The sequence below is a fragment of the Oncorhynchus clarkii genome, chromosome 12 (assembly GCF_045791955.1).
Source record: "Oncorhynchus clarkii lewisi isolate Uvic-CL-2024 chromosome 12, UVic_Ocla_1.0, whole genome shotgun sequence".
NCBI lineage: Eukaryota > Metazoa > Chordata > Actinopteri > Salmoniformes > Salmonidae > Oncorhynchus > Oncorhynchus clarkii.
The window spans coordinates 52911229-52927750 of NC_092158.1; the positions used below are offsets into that span (position 1 = coordinate 52911229).

A 16522-nucleotide genomic window follows, 5' to 3' on the forward strand; every position below is an offset into this window, starting at 1 on the left:
GTTATTGCTTTATCAAAACACGGTCTCAGCATGTCAACAAAAGCACATTTGAATACACACTGGGGCATAAAAGCCTGTATTGTTTGCTTTGTAGTGGACTGTAATCATTCTGCAGGCGAATTGGCAGCTCAATGGCGAATAAATGAGTTTGGCAAATTTGAATATTCATCATGTATTTGTGCACAGTGGCTGTGTCAGCAATCAGGAAACACTACATGCGCGGAATCTAATTAAGATACCAATGAAAGACATGTATGAAAAGATCTAGCAGCACTATTGTAATGCATATTGTGTTTTTATGTGGATGCTGCATGTAGAACAGTCTGACCACTCAACACAGGTAATCTGCATCTCACTGAGGAGGAATAACGAGGTCATGGAAAGAAAGGGCATGATTCCCGGTTCCATGACTGGGTCAGCCAACCTACACAGTTATATTGTTACAACAATATGCAAATGTGTGAATTGCATTTTTCAAAACAGATCTGTGAGAAACAACTATTAAAATTCCATGCGGATGCACACCATTTTTGCCTGTCTGATAATAGAAAATCAAATACATTTTGGTTTGTCACATGCGCCAAATACAACAAATGTGTAGAATTTACCGTGAAATGTTAGCTTGAGAAACCTTCCCAACGATACAGAGTTAAAAAAAATAATAATAATAGCACAACCGGAATATATATACACAAGAATGGAGCTAGTATATACAGTGAGTACCAGAACAAGATCACTGTGCAGAGGTGTGAGGTCTTTTTTTTATTTTGTATTATTATTTAACTAGGCAAGTCAGTTAAGAACAAATTCTCATTTTCACTTTGAGGTAGATATGTACATAAAGGAAGGTTAAAGTGACTAGACATCAGGATAGATAATAATACTATTAAAATAAAGTACAGTATCAGCATATGATGAGTAAAACATGTGTGTATGTGTGTGTGGTATGTGTGTGTGTATGTAGTGTACGTGAATATGTGTGGGTTTTGTGTGAGAGTGACAGTGTAGTGTTTGTGAGTGCGTGTGTATTTAGTTTGTATAGTCTTGTGAATGTGCATAGACTCAGTCCAAAGTAGGGTCCGTGCAGATTGTCCAGGTAACTGTTTAATTAACTATTTAGCAGTCATGGCTATTTAACAGTTTTAAGGTTTGGAGGTAGAAGCTGTCTAGGAGCCTGTTGGTCCATGAGTTGATGATCTGGTACCGTTTGCCGGACGGCAGCAGAGTGAACAGTCTTTGGCTTGCATGGTTGGAGTCTTTAGTAATGTTTTGGGCCTTTGCCTGATATCTAGGTCTTGGATGGCAGGGAGCTCAGCCCCAGTGATGTACTGGGCTGTCCGCACCACCCTCTGTAGCATTTGCAATACCAAGCGGTGATGCAGCCAGTCAAGATGCTCTTAATGGTGCAGCTGTATACATTTTTGAGGATCCGAGGGCCCATGCCAAATCTTTTCAGCCTCCTGAGGGGGAAGAGGCCCTGTCGTGCCCTCTTTACGACTGCGCGGGTGTATGTGGACGTACCCTGGTATTTTGTCTGGTCTGGTGGCCTTGCGAGGGTTAACCTGTTTAAAAGATTTACTCACATAATTTTGCTTATTTGGGAGATCAACATCACTGGGCATCTCATGGCTGGGTTTCCCTTTGTAATATGTTATCATCTGCAAGCTACTTAAAAAAAGTATATAATGTTAGACACAACCATGCCGGGTGTCAAGGTTGGAGGATTTCAATCAAACCATATTTTCACTGTGACCTCCACCTCCACCTTCACATCCACCTACACCATAAATCTCATTCCTACCATCACTTAAAGATGCACTCCGGGATCTTAAGCACAAGAAATGTGTAACATATTGCACAAATTGCATTTGTACCATATCAGACAAAATGGATGACATAGTAAAAAAATTGGATGATTTAGTACACAAAAAAATGGGGACCCGTTTTGGCTCATGAGCGCCACTTTCAAAACTACTGGCTGAAATTATACAAAAGTTTGAGAGTACAGTGGCTTGTGAAAGTATTCACCCCCCTTGGGTTTTTTCCTATTTTGTTACCTTACAACCTGGAATTAAAATAGACTTTTGGGGGGTTGTATCATGTGATTTACACAACATGTCTACCACTTTGAAAATGCAAAATATTATTTATTGTAAAACAAACAAGAAACAATACAAAAAAACTGAAAACTTGAGCGTGCATAACTATTCACCCTCCCAAAGTCAATACGTTGTAGAGCCACCATTTGCAGCAATACAGCTGCAAGTCTCTTGAGGTGTGTTTCTATAAGCTTGGCACAACTAGCCACTGGGATTTTTGCCCATTCTTCAAGGCAAAACTGCTCCAGCTCCTTCAAGTTGGACAGGTTCCACTGGTGTACAGCAATCTTTAAGTCATACCACAGATTCTCAATTGGATTGAGGTCTGAGCTTTGACTAGGCCATTTCAAGACATTTAAATGTTTCCCCTTAAACCACACGAGTGTTGCTTTAGCAGCATGCTTAGGGGCATTGTCCTGCTGGAAGGTGAACCTCCGTACCAGTCTCAAATCTCTGGAAGACTGAAACAGGTTTCCCTCAAGAATTTCCCTGAATTTAGCGCCATCCATCATTCCTTCAATTCGGATCAGTTTCCCAGTCCCTGCTGATGAAAAACATCCCCACAGCACGATGCTGCCACCACCATACCACCATGATGGTATTCTTGGGGTGATGAGAGGTGTTGCGTTTGCACCAGACATAGCGTTTTCCTTGATGGCCAAAAAGCTCAAATTTAGTCTCATCTGACCAGAGTACCTTCTTCCAAATGTTTGGGTAATCTCCCACATGCCTTTTGGCAAACACCAAAGGTGTTTGTTTATTTTTTTCTTTCAGCAATGGCTTTTTTTCTGGCCACTCTTCTGTAAAGCCCAGCTCTGCAGAGTGTGCGGCTTAAAGTGGTCCTATGGACAGACACTCCAATCTCCACTGTGGAGCTTTGCAGCTCCTTAAGGGTTATCTTTGGTCTCTTTGTTGCCTCTCTGAATAATGCCCTCCTTGCCTGCTCTGTGAGTTTTGGTGGGCGGCGCTCTCTTGGCAGGTTTGTTGTGGTGCCATATTCTTTCCATTTTTTAATAATGGATTTAATGGTGCTCTGTGGGATGTTCAAAGTTTTGGATATTTTTTTATAACCCAACCCTGATCTGTACTTCTCCACAACTTTGTCCCTGACCTGTTTGGAGAACTCCTTGGTCTTTGTGGTGCCCCTTGCTTAGTGGTGATGCAGACTCTGGGGCCTTTCAGAACAGGTGTATATATACAATAAGATCATGTGACAGATCATGTGACACTTAGATTGAACACAGATGGACTTCATTTAACTAATGTGACTTCTGAAGGTAATTGGTTGCACCAGATCGTATTTAGGGGATTCATAGCAAAGGGGGTGAATACATATGCTCCCACCACTTTTCAGTTTTTTAATAAAAACATTTTTTAAATTTCACTTCACCAACTTGGACTATTTTGTGTCCATTACATGAAATCCAAATAAAAATCCATTTAAATTACAGGATGTAATGCAACAAAATAGTAAAAACGCCAAGGGGGATGAATACTTTTGCAAGCCACCGTATGTCTTTATTCCTTAAGTTATGAGCCAAATTTAACCCCTGCTTTCATGCTACAGCTCTCAAAATAAGTGCTTCTGGTCACGTTGGGCTTGACAGCGGCCTGTGAAGGTCATTAGTCTAAACACAAATGCACTGTCAAAGGTCTGTCTCACACTGCTAGTCAGTGTCATCCTCCTCTCCTTCACCCTTCCCTTCGGGCCCCATCTAAATTTGCATCCTGTAATCCTTTAGAAACAAGATGAAAATCAATGTAGAAAGGGGATAAATTCCATTCTGCAATCATGACTATAACAATGTACGCTGAGAGTCGGGAAGCAAGTTCAGGGAGTGAGTGTTTTAATAAATTAAACAAACACGCAACACAAACAAAGCACAGACATGACCCAGGAACAGAAACAATGACGACTTGGGGAGAAACCAAAGGGAGTGACATATTAATGGCAGGTAATCAATGAGGTGATGGAGTCCAGGTGAGTGTCATTATGCGCAGTTGCACACGTGACAGTAACCCCTCCCCGACGAGCGGCTCCGGCCGCAGGACACCGGCCAAGGTGACGATCCCTTGGGATCAGGAGTGGACCGGTCACCTATGCTAAGGCACGGGAACCTGTCGATCCAGCTGAGGCACGGGAGCATGACGATCTAGAGCGCTGGAGAGAGAGCATACTTGACAGTACCCCCTCCTCAGCACGTTCGTCTCCAGCCGCAGGACGTGCCTCAGTCGAGGCACGGGAACCGATTCACCCGGTTCGAGTCCGCTGAGGCATGGGAGGCTATCGTTCCCACTGAGGTATGGAAACCTGTCGGGCCAACTGAGACATGGGAATCCGACAAACCAGCCGAGACCTCTCAGGTAGCTCCGGCTCCACCACCCAGACCAGACATCACCTCCAACACAAAAAACAAAACAAAAAAATCACTCCCTGATGCTTCCCTTTCAGTCGTCATTCTGTAACGATGTACGCTGAGAGTCAGGAAGCAAGTTCAGGGAGTGTTTTAATAAATAAAAAAAACCAAATACGTAACATAAAACAACGCACAGACATGACCGAGGAACAGAAACAATGACGACTGCGGGAGAAACCAAAGGGAGTGACATGTAAAGGGCAGGTAATGGAGGGCAGGTGATGGAGTCCAGGTGAGTATCATTGTGCACAGATGCACGTAACGATGGTGACAGGTGTGCGCCATAACGAGCAGCCTGGTGACCTAGAGGCCGGCGAGGGAGCACACGTGACAATGACTTGACTTCCAAAGCCTCTGCTTAATGTGATTTTTCCACACAGCGGTCGGGGAATAAAAGAGTAATTTTCCAGGAGCTTGGTAAAAAATGCATGCTCTCTCTCTCCATTACACCCAGATTATGAAACTCAGAAAAAAAAGAAACGTCCTCTCACAGTCAACTGCATTTATTTTTTTATATATATTTTTTTTATGTACAAATATTTGTATGAACATAACAAGATTCAACAACTGAGACAAACTGAACAAGTTCCAAATACATGTGACAAAAATAAATGTAACAATGTGTCCCTGGGGGGTTCAAAATCAAAAGTAACAGTCAGTATCTGGTGTGCTGCAGTGCATCTCCTCCTCATGGACTCCACCAGATCTGCCAGTTCTTGCTGTGAGATGTTACGTCAATCTTCCACCAAGGCACCTGCAAGTTCCCAGACATTTCTGGGGGGAATGTCCTTAGCCCTCACCCTCTGATCCAACAGGTCAAGGGGATTGAGATCTGGGCTCTTCGCTAGCCATGGCAGAACACTGACATTCCTGTCTTGCAGGAAATCATGCACAGAACGAGCAGTATGGCTGGTGGCATTGTCATGCTGGAGGGTCATGTCAGGATGAGCCTGCAAGAAGGGAACCACATGAGGGAGGATGATGTCTTCCCTGTAACGCATAGCTTGGAGATTGCCTGCAATGACAACAACCTCAGTCCGATGATGCTGTGACACACCGTCCCAGACCATAACGGACTCTCCAACTCCAAATCGATCCCGCTCCAGAGTACAGACCTCTGTGTAACGCTCATTCCTTCGACGATTAACGCAAATCCGACCATCACCCCTGGTGAGATAAAACTGCGACTCATCAGGGAAGAGCACTTTTTGCCAGTCCTGTCTGGTCCAGCGACGGTGGGTTTGGTGACATTGTTGCCGGTGATGTCTGGTGAGGACCTGCCTTACAACAGGCCTAGAAGCCCTCAGTCCAGCCTCTCTCAGCCTATTGCAGACAGTCTGAGCACTGATGGAGGGACTGTGCGTTCCTGGTGTAACTCGGGAGTTGTTGTTGCCATCCTGTACCTGTCCCGCAGGTGTAATGTTCGGATGTACCGATCCTGTGCAGGTGTTGTTACACATGATCTGCCACTGCAAAGACGATCAAGTGTCCGTCCTGTCTCCCTGTAGCGCTGTCTTAGGCGTCTCACAGTACGGACATTGCCATTTATTGCCCTGGCCACATCTGCAGTCCTCATGCCTCCTTGCAGCATGCCTAAGGCATCTTCACACAGATGAGCAGGGACCCTGGGCATCTTCCTTTTGGTGTTTTTCAGAGTCAGTAGAAAGGCCTCTTTAGTGTCCTAAGTTTTCATAACTATGATTGAATACCATCTGTTAGTGTCTTAACGACCGTTCCACAGGTGCATGTTCTTTAATTGTTTATGGTTCATTGAATAAGTATGGGACACAGTGTTTAAACCCTTTACAATGAAGATCTGGGAAGTTATTTGGATTTTAACAAATTATATTTGAATGACAGGGTCCTGAAAAGGGTCCGTTTCTTTTTTTGCTGAGTATATTTGTTTTGAAGAGATCTTTTCTCAGCGTATGTAGCATATAAAAATCCCCACTAGAACTAGTTATCTTGCCAGGAAAATACAGTGCATTATTCCAAACACTTGTGTATAATAGGACACTTTGCAATACAGTAAGAATTACTTCGCCCACATCTATAATATATGAAGTTCCTAAGGGCCCAATTTCCTATTCTTTGTTTGGCTCAGGCCTATGCAACTGGCTGCATTTAACAAGTGATTCACCTCATTGTTAGCAATATAATAACCATGTAAAATATTTCTGTTGACAACTCAAAGCCCTGGCCTTGCGTCACAAAAGGGGGAGGATATAATGCAGCTTTAGTAGTGCTGTTTGTTATCAGGAAGTAAGATGGGAAGGGGAAATATGATGGGAGACAGGGGAGACAAGGCTTCCAGTTCCCCTCCTCTTTCTCTCGTCTGATAGGACGGCTCAGATCAATGATAGATGGAGAGATTATTCTGGACTCTGACACTCTAATAACTTAAAGCTATCTAGCCTCAGCAATAATGTGGCTTCTATGGTTGACATATTTAATAATCAATGAATCACTCCATGAAACAATCAGCTAATTGCTCTTTGCTGCAGTGGAGGAGAGAGAAGGAATTACGTAACGTGGAGTGTCGAACACTAAGCCAACATACCAAGTGCTAACTCATAGTGGGGGGGGGGGGGGGGGGGGGGGCAGATGGAGGCTAGGGAAAAAATACAGTGCCTTATGAAAGTATTCATATCCCTTGACTTATTCCACATTTTGGTGTGTTAAAGTCTGAACTCAAAATTGATAAATATTTTTTAACCAATCTACACACAATAGCCCATAATAACAAAGTGAAAACATGTTTCTTGATATATTTTTATTTTTTCAACATTTGACCATTATTATTTTCAAGATTCTTCAAGCTCTGTCTAGTTGGTTGTTGATCATTGTTAGACTAAATTTTGAAGTAGATTTATGTCAAAACTTTAACTCGGCCACTCAGGGACATTCACTGTCATCTTGGTAAGCAACTTCAGTGTATATTTGGTCTTGTATTTTAGTTTATTGTCCTGCTGAAAGGTGAATTTGTCTCCCAGTGTCTGTTTGAAAGCAGACTGAACTACATTTTCCTCTAGGATTTAGCCTGTGCTTAATTCCATTCTGTTAATGTTTTATCCTGAAAAACACTGCAGTCCTTAATGATTACAAGCATTCCCATAACATGATGCAGACGCCACTATGCTTGAAAATATGGAGAGTGGTATTCAGTAATGTGCTGTATTGGATTGCCCCAAACATAACACTTTGTGGACAAATGTTTGGCCTTGTTACAAACAGGATGCATATTTTGGGAAATTTTTATTCTGTGCAGGCTGCCTTCTTTTCACTTCGTCAATTAGGTTAGTATTGTGGAATAACTACAATGCTGTTGATCCATCCTCAGTTTTCTCCTATCACAGCCATTAAACTCTGTAAGTGTTTTAAAGTCGCCATTGGCCTCATGGTGAAATCCCTTAGCGGTTTCCTTCCTCTTTGATAACTGAGTTAAGAAGGACGCCTGTATCTTTTTAGTGACTGGGTATATTGGTACACCATCCAAAGTGTAATGAATATCTTAACCATGCTCAAAGGGATATTTAAATGTCTGCTTTTCATTTTATTTTTTACCCACCATCTACCAATAGGTGCTCTTTTTTGCGAGGCATTGGAAAACCTGCCTGGTCTTTGTGGTTGAATTTGTGCTTGAAATTCACTGCTCGACTGAGGGACCTTAGCGATATTTGTATGTCTGGGGTACAGAGATGAGCTAGTCATATCCGCCTTATCCGACAAGTCCCCCTGCCCTCCCTCTTCCCATTTTCTGCAACTCAACAATAGCCCGTCAGTTTATTGGATAGGGGGATATCTGCACACAGCGGTGTTGTCATGACGTTTGGATGATGTTCAATAACCTGTGTTTACAAATGGGATGCGAAGGCATTATTCTGGCCCCTTTTCTAAGTAACAGATCCAACTTCCAAAAAGCTACGTAGGTGTATTATCATCCACAGCACTGCAGTCATTATACTCTTCAATATATATCCACCCACCTTACAAATGTGCTATGCAGTGGCTCATCTGATTGAAACCAACAAAAGTACTCCTTAAGAAATGGACTTCAACTGATTTTAAAGAGGTCCCAGCCCATTTGAATATTCCATTGGAAATCCATTCACATTATATAGAGGCCATTAATCAGGAAACAGGTTATAGCATCTCAATATGAACCACCCAAAAATGTCAAACAAGCTTTTCAGTTGACATACTGTTGTCTAAAGCATCCGGTAATTTGTTAAAATGACTCTGGGGAATATTCAAGGATATGGATTGTCTGCTCTCATACTGTTGGATAGTTAGAAAGATAATGATGATGGATGACTAAGTCTACCGGCTCACTAAGTAACTTGCCAACAAACATAGTCTTTATTGGGTTGAGATAGGCCTATTCAAGGTGTGGTTTTGTACATGGCTTGGTTACAATATTTACTTATTTCTCCAAAGTAATGTCAAGTCATTGATTTATTTTTACAATTATGAAACATTACAAACATTACCTCAGGCTATAGAGCACAGTGCCATCTGGATGCAGTCGAATCATTCTGTTTTTCACAGTGACACCATGGACAAAAGACTTCTTGTCATTTAGGAAGTAGGTGTCCGGGACCCACAGCTGATCCGCTACCCGGTTATCCAGGGTGAGATTGAGGGGAATCTCTGAGTAGGATAACCGCTTGTCTCGCCAAGCTTGCTGGAAATACATAGTCAATGTATAGTCCTAAAAAAGAGAAAGAGATAGAGACAGACAGACAGACAGACAGACAGACAGACAGACAGACAGACAGACAGACAGACAGACAGACAGACAGACAGACAGAGAGAGAGAGAGACAAAGAAAGAGAGAGGCAGAGAGAGAGAGAGAGAGAGACAAAGAGAGAGAGACAAAGAAAGAGAGAGGCAGAGAGAGAGAGAGAGAGAGGGAGGCAGAGAGAGAGACAAAGAAAGAGAGAGGCAGAGAGAGAGAGAGAGAGAGAGAGAGAGATATTATTGGGGCCCAGGGATCAGGACGGAAAGTCAAGAAAAAATATATTAACTCAACATGAGTAGTGTCTAACCATTTGTCTTTGACAGAGTTATAGAGACCCCAAAAACATTATTTTAGCAAGACATGAATGTTGGTTTTAAGAATGTTGTCTGCAATGGCTTAGTACTACTGCACATGTGAAATGCCAGCATGTCCAAATAAAAAAAACATGTTTTTTATTTCAGTAGCAAGCGTTTCAGACCCTCCCTTGGCATTGTGCATTCGCATCACAACAACTCGAAAAGCTACACTATATTTGCAAAAGTATGTGGACGCCCCTTCAAATGAGTGGATTTGATTATTTCAGCCACAACCGTTGCTGACAGGTGTATAAAATCGAGCACCCAAATCGAGCAATCTTCATAGGCAAACATTGGCAGTAGAATGGCCTTACTGAAGAGCTCAGTGACTTTCCAACAAGTCAGTTCATCAAATTTCTTCCCTGCTAGAGTGGCCCAGGTCAACTGTAAGTGCTGTTATTGTAAAGTGGAAACGCCTAGGAGCAACAACGTAGGCCACACAAGCTCACAGAACAGGACAACCGAGTGCTGAAGCACATAGTGCGTAGCACGTCATCTGTCCTTGGTTGCAACACTCGCTACCGAGTTCCAATCTGCTTCCGGAAGCAAAATCAGCACAAGAACTGTTCGTAGGGAGCTTCATGAAATATGTTTCCATGGCCGAGCAGCAGCACACAAGCCTAACATCATCATGTGCAATGCCAAGCATCGACTGGAGTGATGTAAAGCTTGCCGCCATTGGACTTTTGAGTAGTGAAAACGCATTCTCTGGAGTGATGAATCACGCTTCACCGTCTGCCAGTCCGACAGACAAATCTGGGTTAGGTGGATGCCAGGAGAACACTACACGCCCGAATGCATAGTGCGAAATTTAAAGTTAGGTGGAGGAGAAATAATGGTCTGGGGCTGTTTTTCATGGTTCGGGCTAGGCCCCTTAGTTCTAGTGAAGAGAAATCTTAATGCTACAGTATACAATGACATTGTCAATTATTCTGTGCTTCCAACTTTGTGGCAACAGGTTAGGGAAGGCCCTTTCCTGTTTCAGCATAACAATGCCCCTGTGAACAAAGTGAGGTCGATACAGAAATGGTTTGTTGAGATCGGTGTAGAAGAACTTGACTGGCCTGCACAGAGTCCTGACCTCAACCAATGTTCTAACATCTAGTGGAAAGCCTTCGCAGAAGAGTGGAGGCTGTTATAGCTGCAAAGGGGGACCAACTCCACATTAATGCCCATGATTCTGGAATGAGATGTTCCACGAGCAGGTGCCCACATACCTTTGGTCATGTGGTGCATGTCTGCACTGCACTGTAAAACAGGTATTCTGTTTAACATGTATCTGTGTACTGTAGAGATTACATCATCAATATGTTTAATAGAAAAACAAGCTAAAAAATATCTAAGGAGAGAAAATATGACCCCAATTCATATACTGCATATTGACTACTTCAGGTTTTTTACATCCTTGGTAACTTAGCCCAGTCCTGACTTCATATCGAAATGTATTGACTGAGTCACTGCAAATTATTCCTAATATTCTCTATAAAACAACAATTGACAAAATTAGAGTTGCAGAGCACATTGCATGTCAGCTGAATATAATCATTTGTGTGGTTAGCCAGAGAGTATTGCAAAATGTTCAGAGTGAATTTGGAACAAACAGCCAAGCCAGCACACTGCTCCTGCTACGCTAACAATAAGAAGCACAGCAATCCATCCATCCATGAAAAATAAACTTGGGAAACTTGCTGTCTCAGGGCACTTTTGTCCCCACTAGCAGATCCACTTCTCCTAACAGAGGCTGAACATGCATTTTGGATATGTCTGTTGGTTGCAAAGATGATGACATCCCTATATCTACTACACTGAATGGACTGACTGGAAAGAGGGGCATGAAAGCAGAAACAGAGATTGAGTCAGTGAGCTATCGTCACGTGGCTCAAGCCCAACATATCCCTCAATTTCTCTCCACATGAAATTCTTGTTTGCAACAAACTTTGTTACTAACATTTTTGATGACCTAACTATGCTATTCCAAGTCCCATCAAACATTGTGCATCATAACATTCAAAAACAAACGGCAGAGCCTGGTTGTAACTTTCATAATTTTGAAATGTTTCCATTTCCTTTTCCGGGCTAAGGGTGTTTTTACAGCTTATCAAAAATGTTTATGTTTATGTCAAATGACGTATTTATATTCAATAAAGTGTTAATTGTTGGTCATTGTTATGTCAATTGATCAATAGTATTGCCTGTGAGGTGTATTAATTAACACTGTCTGTTGAAAATACAAATAATACCTGGTCTAGGTGCTAATGGTTTAGGGAATATATTTTTATCATTCAGAGAGGCTGCTTATGAGGTAACATGCTGTGACAAAGATCTGCCAGTATATAGGCACCTACTCAGCTGTGTGAGTTTTATATACTGAACAAAAATATAAAAGCCCCTTACGAAAAAGATTGCAGTCAGAGTGTAGTATTGCCGCAGTGTGCCGCAAGTGCTGTGTCCAAAGTAACCTTTTTATTTACTGCAGTAATTCTGCAGTATAACTGCAGATGGAGTGCAGTATAACTGCAGTTCAGCTGCGATACACTGCAATTACTATGTCCAAAATACCACAGTCGACTGCAGTTACTGCATTTTTACTGCAGTTTCAAAACTGAAATCTGTTTTTGTAAAGGGATACATGCAACAATTTCAATGATTTTCCCGAGTTACAATTCATATAAGGAAATCAGTCAATTGAAAGGAATTCATTAAGCCCTAATCTATGGATTTCACATGCCTGGGAATACAGATATGCACGTGTTGTTCACAGATACGTTAACAAAAAGTAGGGGCGTGGATCAGAAAACGATAGTTACCGGATTTGAAACTCTAGTTCTATTTTTTATACCTTTACACACACACATGCAGCCAATAGGAGTACAGGTGTCCACATATAAGGGGACGCTTCCCCTCAATCGGCCTCCCTAGAAATTATCTTCAGCAAGACTGGGGGTCGGCAGGGTCTTAAGCTGTATGGGGCTCCGCTCCACTCATAGAACTGGAGTTATAACTCCGGTAACTACCGTTCTACTTCGTGGAGCTCTGCTCCTAGTGGTTTAAGGCGGAACGCAATGCTCCAAAATGTACTCCGTGCCGAACCTAACACTTCCAAAATTAATGAAAAGGTCGGGCTCAGCTATGGCTGCGACCACATCCCGCAGTACTGTAACATACTGTGTAAACACTGTATCACAACATACTGCGTCCTCGGTCTTATCCACCCTACTCAGCCTGGAGGCATTCCCCAATGACTAGTGGGCAGATAAACAGAATATGAGCCATACTAATCTGTACAAGCAGATAGATGATACTTCAATATTCTGTCAATATTAAAGATTGGTCTAATAGTACCGTAATACCAGTTATAGAACTATACCCCTAATCTGTTATAGACAGTCATTGACTTGTGGGCAGGACATAACATGTGACTCTACTGCACCACACCCTCAGCCAGGAGTCTTGTCATGTAGTCATTCTAATGCAAAAAAAGCGGACATGATGGAAACCCTGTCCATTGGTCCTGGGTTTCTCACCTTAGTTCTACCCTTCCCATCAGCAATGCTGAGTGCAGGCTGAACCAATTTAGAAGACATACTCACTGATTTCTCAGTGTGTAATCCGCCACACTCAATCCATAGGCCAAAACCAATGATTCGTGGGCAGATAGCAGAATATGGGTCATACTAATCTGACTCAGCAGATGGATGGAATATTGAGGTATCATGTATGTTAGTGACCGTTCTAATAGTACAGTAATACCAGTTACAGTACTATTTCCCTCATCACTCTACCCCAACACAGTGAAACACTGGTGGGCAGTCAAGACATCTACTATACTGTACTGACAAATTCAGATATGAGTTATGTCACATGTCTCTCTCCTTGAAAAAAGAACGGACCTAATGGGAACCGCGCCCAACGGTCCTGCATCTTTTCCCGTAACTCATGTTCCCCCATCAGCCACGTCGAGTACAGAACGAGCTAGCGAGTTCGAAGACATGTCTAGAAGGTAGAACCGGATAAAAGGAGATGGTGACGACCACGACGCCGCTGCATATGTATCCTCTACCCATGTTCCTCTGAAAAGGGCCGTAGACGCCGCTACTCCACGAGTGGAGTGGGCCCTTACTCCCTGAGGCAGTGGTTGCCCTGCCGCCTTATAAACCGCCTCAATGGCTTCGCAATGCCAATGAGACAGCTGCTGTTCTGAAAGTGGTCTACCATGTGTACTAGCACCGTGACACACAAACAGCTGAGGTGATAACCTAATCATCGCTGCACCGGGCACATGCGATGAAGCCTCTCCTCTCTCCGCTCCGCATGGGGAGGGGGGAGAAGGCCCACAGCTCAACGGTCCGTGACCTATATGAGCTTTTAATAACCGTCGGCATAAATTCTGCTCTGCTCAGATCGCCATTGATGGCAAGGCAGTCGGGTCTCGTCGAAAAAGCACACAAATCACTGACGCGCTTGGCCGATGTCAAAGCAAGCAACAGTGCCGTCTTCAGAGAGAGCATCTTGAGGGGGATTTGATTTAATGGCTCAAAAGGCGTCTCGCAGAGCGCCTCGAGTACCAAAGTTAAATCCCACTCGGGCAGCATGGCTTTGGGCATTGGCCTAAAACCGTTTCACTAGAGGGTGGCTGAAGACGGTGTCTCTGCCAAACCCCTCATGACAAGATGAAATCGCTGCCGCGAACACCTTAATGGTGGCGGGTGAGCGCTGATGTCAAACATGAACTGTAGGAATGAGAGCACGCTCTCAACCTGACAGCACACGGGGTCCACATTCTCTTTGGCACACCATTGTGAAAACATGTTCCATTTGCTGGCATACATCCTGGATGTGGTACTGGCACGCAAACCCTGTATGGTTCTGATTACTGAATCAGATAACCCATGGCGCTCTATTCTGTCCCTCAGGGGCCAGACTCTCAGTGGTTGACCGAATAGAGGCAATTGCACTATTATGCCTCCCGCCTGAGACATCGCGTCCTCTCGATGTGGAATGGTCCATGATGGTGCAACCAACATTTGAGTCATCTCCGCGTACCACTGGGCCCCTGGGCGATCGGACACTATCAATATGATTCACACGCTGGCTAGCAGTGGGAGAAATTTTGACAGCGGTGGAAATGCGTCCAGGAAAACATCCGGCAATGGTTGGTGAGCAAAAGCGTCTATCCCTAGTGGTGGTTTGTCCTGGGCTCGTAGGGAGAACCATAGGGGGCTCCACAGCCACAATTCCTCCGCCAGCCGGTGAAGTGCAGTGACTTCTCCTTGGCGATTTATGTAGACTACTGTGGTTCGGTTGTCACCAGCACCAGCACTACACCAGCACGTCATGACCCCATAGGGTAGAAACGAAGTAAGTCAGAACCAGTAGAACGGTCTCCAACTCCAGCAGGTTGATGTGGCGTCCCGAGGGAGGCTTGATATGTCCCTCTCCATCCAGTCAGACAAGCATCTGTAAACACTGGAATGTAGGAGGACACTTTTGCTATTGGGAACCCTTGCGTCAAAATGCACGGGTCTCTCCAATAGTTCAGGTCCGCTATGAGCGAGATGGGAACCACCAACAACCGATGACGGTGATTCACTGGGTTCAGTCGTAGTTTGGCAAACCATTGCTGTGTTCTGCACATGTGCAGAAGTCCCAGCGGAAACACGGAGTGGGTAGACGACATGAGACCCAGCAACAAGGCAGCCCATCGAGGATCTGAAATTTGAGTCTTCATAGTCACAGTGTCTAGCTGTAAACCCAGGTAGACAATCTGATGACTGGGCTCTTTCCCAATTCACAGTGAACCCCAGACGTGTGAGATGAATCACTGTCTGTGTCGTGTATGCGATCGCCAGCTCTGCTGATGGGGCGAGAACCAGTAGGTCGTCTAGGTAGGCTAATAGCCTTATGACGACGCAACGGTACCAACGCCGCCTCCACGCATTTGGAAAAGGTGTGGGGTTCAAGGGCGTACCCGAATGGCATCCTCGCATACTCGTAAGCCACTCCTTGGAAGGCGAAATGCAGAAACTTCCTGTGACGAGGATGTACCAGCATATGAAAGTATTCGTCCTTTAGGTCTATGCTTACACAAAAGTCTCTGTTGTGGATACATTCCAGCAGACGTTTTGTCGTAAGCATTCGGAAGGGCCATTTGGCTAAGTTCTCATTGAGAGTGCGTAAATCCAATATTGGCCTCATTCCCACTGTCTTTTTTGGCACTAGGAAGTAGGAACTACTGTAACCGCCTCCTTCACCAAAAGATGCGTAATTTCTTTCACAAGTGTAGTTACTTTCTCTGGTGTCGTCATCGCCGTCTGCATCATGCCCAAAAATGGGAGAGGCGTTCGGTAGAATTGGATGGGACAGTTCAAGGGGGGCCACCTTTGAAAGGGAGAGGAAATATTGGCGTGTTCTGTGAGAAACAGGGGCGACGACACGTTGGTTTTACACATACGCAGCACACCTGCCTGAGTTAGTGTGCCGTCTCCCAACAGTGATTGCGTCAACAACGAGCTGTTCTTTAGACCCTGAGCCACATTACTCATAGGAGTGTGTGGCGTAGGGTTTTTACGAGGTATAAGAGACTCTCATCAAGAGCGTCTCTTGGTGCACCGGATGCTGTCGTCCGGTGGAGTGAGGGAGATCTTTTGAAGCTGCTCTAGACCCTCCTACTAAAGGCAGGTGTCTCGATAGGCAGCTCCAAAGAGCCTGCTGTCAGAGATGGGGGCGTTTAGCAGGGTGGCTTTGTAGGTCTCCTTCATAGCCATCATAGACAGCCAATGGTGTCGCTCCGCGACCACCGAAGTGGCCATGGATCTCCCCGCCCATACAGCCAATGCTTGTGTGAGATGGAGGTCTTCAATGCTTCCTCTATCTCCTCTTCAGACAGCTCAGTCTTACCCGTGGTGAGAC

At 44.1% G+C, this 16522-nt stretch overlaps 1 protein-coding gene across 1 annotated transcript in view; it reads right to left on the bottom strand.

Annotated features, from left to right (window-relative positions):
- The window catches only part of LOC139422074 (gamma-aminobutyric acid receptor subunit beta-2), a 90270-nt gene that overhangs the window by 45260 nt on the left and 28488 nt on the right, over positions 1-16522 (bottom strand). Inside the window, exon 4 of the mRNA XM_071173220.1 lies at positions 9007-9227. Coding sequence (XP_071029321.1) covers positions 9007-9227 — 221 coding nt within the window. The remainder of the gene's footprint in view (positions 1-9006; positions 9228-16522) is intronic.